The 11,516-nt window shown below is 24.0% G+C and overlaps 1 protein-coding gene across 2 annotated transcripts; it reads right to left on the reverse strand.

Annotated features, from left to right (window-relative positions):
* Positions 1-914: 914 nt before the first annotated feature.
* On the reverse strand, positions 915-5,070 carry LOC132929444 (E3 ubiquitin-protein transferase MAEA). Of its 2 annotated transcripts, none has more exons than XM_060994794.1 (8): positions 4,782-5,070; positions 4,351-4,542; positions 4,067-4,286; positions 3,821-4,004; positions 2,960-3,051; positions 2,365-2,515; positions 1,326-1,521; positions 915-1,263 (listed from the first exon to the last, which is right to left on the reverse strand). In XM_060994794.1, exons 1-8 carry the CDS (start codon positions 4,818-4,820, stop codon positions 1,162-1,164), a joined length of 1,176 nt encoding a protein of 391 aa, XP_060850777.1. In that variant the 5' UTR covers positions 4,821-5,070; the 3' UTR covers positions 915-1,161. The 2 variants fall into 2 exon arrangements, with proteins under 2 accessions (XP_060850777.1, XP_060850778.1); XM_060994795.1 differs by lacking the exon at positions 4,782-5,070 and adding an exon at positions 4,735-4,754.
* Between the last annotated feature and the right edge of the window lie 6,446 nt (positions 5,071-11,516).

Genomic DNA, 11,516 nt, shown 5'->3' on the forward strand with positions numbered 1-11,516 from the left:
AATCGATTGATCTACAACTATAGATTAAAATGGTGAAAAATATTTTTTAAATTTTAATGTCTGTTGTATACAAATCCCTAATTAGTTGTTAATAATTGTTGTAAGGACTTAATTATTGTATTGAACTATTGAAAATTGAAATACTTTAGTGAAAATTTGTAGAACCAAACAAAATATATTCTACCATTGATTATATGAACAATACAATTATATATAATCAATGATTCAACTCACTTGTCGTTCAAGTATCTCCAAATACAAGCTTCAAAATACTTCTATTATGCAAATGATTCATCAATATTTATGTACACCTATATAGCTACAGGCATTGGATATAGATTTATGAATTTGTGAAATATTATATTATCAAATAACAAATAGGTACTAAAATTATATTTGTAACCTTTTTGTAAAAAAATGGTCCCCTCATAATTCCTATTTTCTAGATTCATGTCAATCAATTATATTGGCTAATCAATGAGTCCATAGCTTTATTAAAATAATCAATTCAATCTTTTAAATTGTACAAATAAAAACAGAGATTTTTTTAATCTAGAACCCATGGCACCATATCACCTAAATATATTGTCTTGTTAGTTTGAAAATTTTATAATAAATATAGCGACATAAGCAAATTGTTCAAAATAATTATAGATGGCAAATTAGAAGGATAACATTTTATTAGAAATTTAATATACAATTTTTTATTTTTATATAAATATATAATTATTTATAGAATATTAAATAGATTTACATTTGTTTAAAAATAGTAAATATATCAATAATATAACAAGATTAAATTACATTTCATATTTAATTTGATATTTATATTTTTTTTATAAATACATAAAATGAAAAATGTACATAAGTTACATCTTGTCCAGATATTCTACGTTGTTATAAGTTGTGTATTATTTAATGTAAAATAATATAATTTTATTGAATAATCAACTATACAATTTTTAATATTGGAAACAGCAAATTTAATTTTGATGTATAAAGAAATTAATATTATACATATTATAAAGGTACATACATTATAAGAAATTTGTCTTGAAGAAATGAGTTACTATGCAAGATAGGTCAATGTTTAATAATAAAAAAAAAAGAAAATAGCAAATGGCACATAGTGTAAGTTAAAATCTTAGATTATTATTATTATTACATTACGTAAACTTTTTCTGCTTGTTTTAACCAATACACTTCTTTAGTCTTGGGGCAAATGACTTGTCCATTATTTTGATTCGACATCTCTACCAAAGCCTATAAAAACAAAAATGTATCATTATTAACTATTTATCGTAAAATTTTAAGCTGATAAAGACCTGTTCTCCATAAACGTATCCGTTTGGTAATACCATAGGTATATTATGTTCATTCAATGGAAGTCCTGATATTGAACAAAACAGTCGAGACTGACTACAATGTGCAAAAGGTAATGGTTTTGCTAGAGTATTGAACCATTCTTGACAAACTGGGCAGCTTACATTCCGAGCTTCTTTAATTTCACTATAACACTGAGTATATATAAGTTAAGAATAATCATTTGATTTCTCATGAGCAAACATGTTGATCAAACTACCTTTTTTGGCAATATATTATTAAATTATTATTCCACAATATTTTTATTTTTAAATTTTAAGTTTTTTAAAATAGTCACTATTTTTTTTTTTTTTAAATGAACCAATTTAAAAAACCTTGAAATATTTTTTTTAAACAAATTTTAAATATTAACTTCACTATAAAAATTAAAATTATATTAATAATTTATTTATTAAAAGAAGTGTACTCGAAAGTGTTGTCTCAGTTTTACTAATGTACTAACGCACAGCATACTAAATTATACGTTCTCAAAAATTAATTTTCACTGTTATTTATATAAATTATAATATAAAAGTAAATTTATTAAAAATATTATGAAATTTTAAGGAAAAAGAATATTATCTATGGTTCCATGCAAGATTTTTTTTTATTTTAATTTTAAAGTAAGTAGTGAACATTAGAGAATTAGTAAATTGGATTATTCTGAACAAAAATGTGATATGCTAAACATTATAAAAACAGAGACAACTATAAATAGGTATTAAGCACATTATTGAGACATATGACATATTAAAAAATAGTACATGATAGATTATATTAAAATAAGTTATTAAATTTTAAAAAAATGTTTAGCAGTTCAATACACATTTGTTAACATTTATTTGAAATATATAAAAAACATATAAAAAATTATAATTGTATACCACTGAGAATACTTTTAAATTACAACAACTGTTAAATGATCATTTAAATGATTATTAAATTCAAAATTATATCAAAAAAATATAACTTAAATTTAAGTAAAAGTTTGAAAAAGGATATGGAGTTTTTAGAGCAGACAATCCAGCTTGTAATACAACAGTAAATACTGACTGTGATGATAATTGATATAAATTGTAATTTTCTTGGCGAAACTGTTCAATTAACCGTTGCCAACGAGTCTCATCAAACATTTCTTTATAAGGTGATATTTCTGTAAAATGTTTAACTATTTAGTAATTTATAATTTCATATTCATACATTTATTACTTAATAATATTAACATTATATTATAATTTATAATTTAATAATTTGATTATTTCATTAACATATTATAATTTATATAAATCAATAGTTGTAAGGCTTAATTTATCAGACTTCATGATTTTTTCGCATGTAGAAATTCATTTTAATTCTTAAAGCCTCTTATAACAATACATATTCTTTAGTCTCAACCCTCCCCCCCCCCCACACACACACCAATAGATACTTTATGAGAACTATTTTATAATGACAACCAACAAAATATATTACACATTTATTTAAGGGAAAATGAGAAATATTTTAACTTAATTCAATCACTTTAACAACTTAATGTTGATACTACTAAGCAAATAATTGGATTAATTACTGAGGTCTGAATATAAAATAAATTTACCCGTATCAGTGGGAAAAGCCAGTAAAACCATGCACTGTTGTACTTCATCCATACGGGTATCTTCGAATGTTGATATATGCTTTCTAGCATGTCTAAAATTTAATTAAAAAGGTTCAAATAAATAAGAATGATTAATAATGCAATATCATAGTCCATAAGTAAAGCTCAGACAGATAATATTGTCCTAAAACTCTAATATATTAATAACTACCCATTATAAACAAATTAATATAGTTGATTTATTGAAAAAACATATATATTTAATTATTTAATATTCAGTTATTTAGGTTTTGCAGTTATTTATGTTTTGAGACGTGAAATATGATTTTTTATTAAAAGTAAAAAAAGAAGTTATTAAAAAATAAATATTATAATCAACAAAATGTTATTAATTAGTCTATTTGATAGAACAGATAGTATTATAGTTACTAAATAACTTCTGATATAATAATAGTTAATAATAAATTAGTGAGTATTAATATTGTATTTGTATAATATAAGTTGGTTTTATATAATATGAACTGCAAAACATTAACAGCCCGCAATATTTAATAATATTAATATAATATAATATTATAATAATATTTTATACATTTTAAAAGCACAAAATTAATAAAAATGTTCTATTAACTCAAAATAAAATTATATTTGATTGTTAGAAAATAATAAAAAAAAAGTTTAATATACAAACATTTTATGAAACGTGCAACAAAAATTTTATAAGATCAATATTTGACTGTGTTATAATTTATAAGTAAACAAATATTGTAAAATAATTATCAAGTACCAATAATATAAATATATTATTTATTTTTATCTTTATCTAAGTGAGAATTACTTTTAATGATCTACAACACTAACCGAACAGCATCAAGGCGTTTGTCTTGACGCACAAGTTCTATAAATTCTTGTATTCGTAAATTGAATTCCATAGTTGAACGTAATTTACGTAATTTTGACCTATTGTCATGACACCATGCTAAACATTTTGATGTTTCGTGATTTGCCAATGAATGTTCAACTTCCTTTGATATCATGAATAAATCTAAGATTATATAATTAAAGAAATGAGTAATTATTTCACAAAATTAATTGAGTATATTATACCTATATTAGTAAGATCATTAAGATCTGAATTATTAGCAAGTTTATTGGCAGAATTATAATATCCACAGCGTAAAAAGTATTCCACTAGCATCCGATCCAACCGACGGCGACGCCAATTTTTTACAATAGTTTCACAAGGTGAATTATGTTCTTTCAAGTGTTCCAAACGTTTTTTGCATACCAAACCAGCTTGCAGTTCATCATTTATACCTTCATCAGCCTAACAAAAGTATACTCATTAAAATTTAATTTAAAAAAAAACATAAAATTTAAAATATTCAAACCTTTCTTTTGAGCACTTTCAGTTTTTCAACCATACCACTAAGCAACGAGGAAATATGAGAAGTGTCCGTCATTGCAACATCTGATGATATATCACGTTCAAATTCTTGTACAGCGTTTTGAAAATGTGAAACTTCTCTGTCTAGTGTTTTTTGTGTAGTTCGAAATTTCTTATTAAGAACTTCGTATGGAACCTAAAAATTAAACAGTTTTATAGTATGTTAATATATTATATTCTTCTACAATAAATTGATTTATTTTAAATTTCACAACTTTAATAGTAAAAGCACTGAGTAACTGCTAACGTTTAATTATTATCATAATATCATTCAACACCAGAGCGACTTCACTGTATAGTTTATTTTAAAATTAAATTCTCGACTTACGTTTTAACATAAACATCACACATTATATTTATCATGGCGATATATACCTTTAACGTCGGATGTTCCAATGATTTCAAATCAGACATTGTTATTCAAATAACTGCAAAAAGAATGTTTAAAAATTGTCGACACAAATCGACCACATAGAGGAACCAACGATATCAACAATAAAGAATTATGATGACGAATATAACAAAACACTAGCAACTGTGGCAAGTGGCGACTATATAGATTATATGAAAAATGAGTAGAAATGTCATACAACAAATAGCAACCAAAACAGCAGCAGCTGATGGAACTTCTCACTTTGTAGGCATTGTATCATATTAGCATAATAAATATATGTATATATATATATATTATATTTTGATATTATGAACACAACACTAAAACAAACACACACACACACACACACACAAGCTCACAGCCACAGCGCCCACAGCTGATCGATGTTTCATTTTTTCTATGTGCAATGCAGCTGCACTGCACATTTTTCACAATAATTTTGTTATAATAATTAATATTAATTAATTTAAATAAGTTTAAATGGTTAAATAGTAAATACTAAAATACGTCCCAAACATTCCTAAATCTCGCCTATAATATATTTTTTTTTATGTTCATCTTTCCAACCATGGTTATGATTCATAATTTTATATATCGAACACTCGACACTTCGACAGCCATAAAGGCATAGATAGATCCATTGAAAAAATAAATGATTTTGTCATGATAGACCCGAACTCCGAAGGTCTAGTACTCTGGTAGTCTGGTAGGTCTATTAAGTACTAAGTCGTAAGTACTAGGTCTATATCCCAGATGCTAAATCATTATTTATTAAAAATTAATAATTATTTGTCACAAAAATCTAAACAACTACCGAAATTAAGCTTGCCGCAAATTTAAAGAAAACATCTGTTTAGAGATTTTTATAAGTTTAAAAATGTTCGATTGGCAAAATGGCAAACCTTGGACGCTTTTGAATATACACTGGCGAATTTAATATTGAACTTTCAGTAACCAGTTATTAGGTATGTAATAAGCAATATTTATTTTTCACATTAAAAATATTTTGGCACCTTTTTTGTTATTTATAGGCATTTCAAAATTGAAATTGTCTACTTTTTATAGAAATTTGATTTGTAGTTCAAATAACCGGAAGGTTATTATTTAAACTAAAAATAATTTTCAAATAAATAATTATTCAAATTAAGAAAGGCTGAAGTCAAAAATCAAAGCATTATTTCTACTCCAAATCGTAATGATAGACACAAAAAAATACACACATCATTGTAAAATCAATACATTCTTCACTTCGTTCAGAATCTAAAATAAATATATTTGAATTCTTTATTCTTTAGTTTCTTCTTTAGATAATTCTATATTTGTTTCATTTATAGTATTTTTATATTTATTTCAAATAAAAGAAGATTTACAGTTATGAACTTGAAATACAATACTAACTATTGTTTTTAATACGTAAATGTTTTAATTACCAAAATACTTACCATATGTTAACTAAAATTATTGTTTTTGAATTATTCGAATTAAATATTATTTAAATAAAATTTTATTCAAATGATGCCCAACTCTGTTATGATATTAGTTACCATTGCCATGGCCGTAAATGGGGGAAGGGTCCAGGGGTCCGGACCCCTGAAATTTTTAAAAGTAGAAATATTTTAGTGTCAAATATAGTTTATTGACTATGAATTTTCAGCATTTATATATTTTTTAAATGTTGGACCCACCCCCGGATTTTTTTTCAGTTACGGCCTTGACAATTGTCCATTGATTATAAAACTACTATTAGGTATTCAAAAGATATTTGAAGACTTGAAAGGTTATACCAATACCTACATATATATTATTATTTATTATACATAATGACATTTTTAAAAGTGAATACAAATATAATTTAATGTGATGGTATGAATGTATACATACCTATTAAAAAAAATATTAGTACGGTAAATGCTAAGATTTGCATGGGCTAAAATTAATTCAACCTTCCCGAATTACTATTTGATATATAATAATAATACAATTATACAATTAATCACCATACTGATTGACTGGCCGTTTTTTCTCAAAATTTTTTTTCGTAATTATACAACGAATTTATTCATACCTAAATATCCTGCAAATAGGTATTATCGGTATTCAGTATTGAATTTAAATTTAATAAAATTCGCGAAAACTGTACACTCAATACAATATCTAATCTAACCTACCAACAGTAGAGTGACTTCGATGTTATTTTTTTTTCAACTATTACCATAGATAGGTACATGATGAAGGACATTAAAAAAATTAATGAACCAATATCATAAACATATCATTTTTTGTTCAACGATTTTATTGTATTGTAATTTCATTCGTTCTCAAGAACTGTACATATATAGTATTATATACCTAATATATATATATATATATATATAATATATGCGTAATTTTAATAAAGAAACTGAGGGTGCTGAGCTCCTCATATCTTTTTTTTTAATGGTATCTTGAGGTTAGGATACCTGTTACTATTAAAATCTAAGATATAAAATGAAACAATGTGCTGGTGCTAATTTCAAAATTGGGGGTTCTAAGCACACCTAAGCGCCAGTGGCGCATTTAATATATATGCACCCCGGGGCAAAATAATTTTTCCGCATTTTTGTTATATGCACAATGGCCAATGATTAATAATATATGGTTTTTTTATTAGATTAAATAGATGATATTTATTAAATTATATATAATAAAATAATCGATAGCTTATAATTTTTTTCTTGACTTTTGAAAGCAAAAGTTTCAATAATATCATTAAAATTAATAGTTTTTGTTAAATCAGCTTCAATGTCGAGGAATGCTAATGAATTAAGACGATTTTTTCCCATTGTTGATCTTAAATAAATGTTGACCCTTTTTAATGTAGTAAATGATCTTTCCGTTGAACAATTACTTGAAGGTGTACATAGAAGCATTCTTTGAGCAATATTAATATAAGGAGTAAGGACATATCTTTAGTTTGTATTTACAAATATACAATTAATGTTTTCAAAAATAATGATAGGTAGGTATGCCATGTGTCCACGGAAACAGAATACACTAAAAACTTTATAACTCGTACTTTGTACATATTTTTCAATTCTGTTTGCGAGACATTGAACAAAACTATTGGATAATAAATTTCAATAACTTAAAATTTTTTTAACTCATATATTTTGCGCATGCACATAATCTAATTTGGTTTTAACGGAAATCTCCATTTTGGATTGATTGAGTTGTATTGATCTATTAACTTGTATTTTAAACCCAAAATTGGATAAATGAGAGCTTTAATTTTAAAAAGGTAAGTAAGTGATGGATACCGCTGTGCCATACATTACATAACGAGTGGATCACTGATCACTACCTATATTATTTATAGGCGTGTTAAATGTTAAATTTAAACTCAATATATCATTGTATACAAAAACGATTCTGAGCCGAAACGGTCTATCAGCCTATATGTCACCAAGTGTCAAGTGATATGTTTATTTGTTATAGCCCCAAGGCATGGAAGTTAATTCATTTGCATATTGCATGTCTTTTGGGCTATTCGATTTATTTCTAATAAGTATAAGCTTGAAATTAATTTCTCAATACAACGAAAAAAATATTAAGTTTATAATGCATATTTGATAATTAATAATATATTTATAAAACAATTTTAAAATTTGACAATAAAAAATAAACACTTTATAATGCATAATTATTTTGAGGGTTTTCACTATAGGTATTATTGAATTGTATTTTTCTAACTCCCAGTTGACATACAATTTCCTGTTTTTATTATTAAATATTTAATAAAAATATTTATATTTATAAAAATTGTAAGTAAAAATAAAAATGCATATTTTAAAGCATATTTGCATATTTATACTATATTGATAAGCGCATATTTAATGCATGAATATCTAGTATTTTTTAAGTGAATTAAGTTCCGAGCTCTAGATATAGCTATTAAAGTTATTTAATTTTAGTATTATAGTAGATTGATATAATTTTTTTTTATATAATTTAGTTACTACCTACATTGTAGTATTTAATTATTAAGATAATATTCGTGTATACCATACCATATAATATTAACTTCCATAATTTAAAATGTTATAATATCTTTCTGTAAATACCGTAAAATAGTGAAAAAAAATATAGTTTCATAATACCTATAAAGAGATAATATGAAATTGTTTTATGCATATAAGTAGCTCAAATATAATTGAAATATTTTAAAAATTTCATCGTAAATAGAAAATTATAATATAAATGTTGGTTAAAAATTGAAGAATATTTAAAGAAATTTTATTCATTTCGAGTTATGTACAAATTTCCGTTTATAAAAATGAGTACTCGGAATTTTTAAGTTTGACTTCTTGAATACAAACTAGGTTCAATTTGATATCCAAACTTCTTCCTCTTTTTGAAAATTGAATATATTTATATATATATATATATATAGGTTTATAAAATTACACATATTATATGATACATCTGTATAAAAATATTAAAAATACTTAGGCACAATATTTTTTTATATAGAATATAGGTATGCATTTGAAGTTAGATTTTGACAAATTTGCAAACTATTTTGTAGTTAAAAAATCCTAAAAACTTTTCTCTTTGTATCTACATTTTTAAAATGTTGTACAAAATTATTCATGAGTAGTATATAATGAAACCATAAAATCTAAGAAATGTACTATAATTTTCTATAGACATTTTATGTTCTAATTAGGACAAAATTACTTATATTTTAAATGATATTTTTTAAACTTGACATTTTCACCCCTATTTATTAAGGTGATATTTAAACGTAATTATAATTTAAACTGCAGTTTAATTTTCACTTTAATTTGTGTTCTATAAATATTAAATTATAATTCATATCAGAAAGTTTTTTTTTTTTAATTACCTAATAGATTTATGTCTAAACCGGTCATCATTTAATTCTATACAAAATTGTCATACAGATAAATGTTTATTTTAAGTTATAGATAATAGATAGATTAGAGTCCTTATTTTTTGTAAATTTTGCTACTGCATACTACCATTTTTTTTATCATATCTATAGGACTATAGACAAATATCATTTAATGGTTGTATAACTAGTAAACATAAACTTTTTTTCGTCTAATTATAATTTGCTAATGCACACAACAAAATAGGGTCTGATTGACACCCAATGTTTAATTTTCTAATGCCCGATAAGATACGATAAGTATTTGATGTTTTTATTTCAATTTAAAATAAGCACAAGTAATTAATTTTGACAACAATTTGAACAATTTTTACGTTACATTAATTAAAACTCTAATTAACTTATAGAAATTAAATATGACTTTAATTTGTTAATAATTATTAATAAATTCTAATAGATTCATCTAATTATTTAAATGCGACGAAATAACAACATACTTATTTACGTTTTTTTAGCCTAAAAAATCCTAGAATATTTATAGTATAAAAACAAAAAATCACGCTTATATTCTAGTTTTTTTTTGTTTAAGTGGTGTAAATTGGTCAATTTTGGCTGAGATAAGATTGGTTAAACTACCAAAATTCATTAAAACAAAATAAACAAAAAATAATAAATTATTGCCATTTAAGAAAAAAATTGTACTTTGTATGTACATTTATGATTAAATTAAAAAAATGTTTGGACCATATAAATGAGTATTTTTATGTCATAAGAACAACTAAATACAGAATTCAAATTGCAGGGCTCTACACAAAAATATTATATTATTATATTTACACAGTGCATCATAGAATTAAAATTTAACATACCTATAAACTATAATAGTATACTCATCTCAGTTAAATGGTAATATATTCTTATTAGTTATTTTTTTATTACTTACCTAAGACTCACAGTCTTACGCATCCAACCACCGAATCGCGGCGACACAAAAAGTACGTTTTAAAAAGTTGGACAAAAAGCCCGGATTTAGTTTTTATAATCGGGACAAAAAGTCAGAGCATATTTTTAGGGTCGGACAAAAAGTCCAAAAATTAATATTTATTTTAAATATTTAAAAATTTAAAAATATTTGTACACATATTATAATTTTGTATAACTAACAAAAATATAACGGAAATCTACTATAGTTAGGTATCAATAGTAATGACAAATTTAAATTTTTTATTATATTATATTATACTAATTTTTTTTTAGTTTTAGTTTAAATGACTTGTTTATAAATAAAATAAAATTCATTGTTTGTTGAAATGTATTTAGTTACAAATAAATGTTGATATTGTTGTTCCTAAGATATTGTGCGACTGCACCTACGAGTATGTTAATATTTTTAAATATGTACCTATTAAAATTAATAATAAATTACATAATTATAAATGAAAATAAGAAAATCAAAAAAAAATTTAATAATACAATGTGCAGGTATATAATATTTAATGTCTACAAATATTTTTTAATTTTTAAAATAAATATTAATTATATAAAATATTTTGTATTTTCGGACTTTTTGTCCGACTATAAAAACTGAATCTGGATTTTAGTTCAAATTTTTTTAAACCAGACTTTTTGACCGATTATCCCAACCGCTATAGGCCTATCTAAAAATTTTGGTTGAGGTACAAGGCTCAAAAATCGGCCTTGACTACTCACTACATCCTATGTACCCCTAATAAATAATGCCATACGTCCAAAGCAGATAAACAAATAACAGATCATAACATCACATTCTTATCATCTTAAATAAGTTTTGGTATCTAAAGAAATATTA

Source organism: Rhopalosiphum padi, chromosome 4, assembly GCF_020882245.1.
Source record: "Rhopalosiphum padi isolate XX-2018 chromosome 4, ASM2088224v1, whole genome shotgun sequence".
Classification (NCBI taxonomy): Eukaryota; Metazoa; Arthropoda; class Insecta; order Hemiptera; family Aphididae; genus Rhopalosiphum; species Rhopalosiphum padi.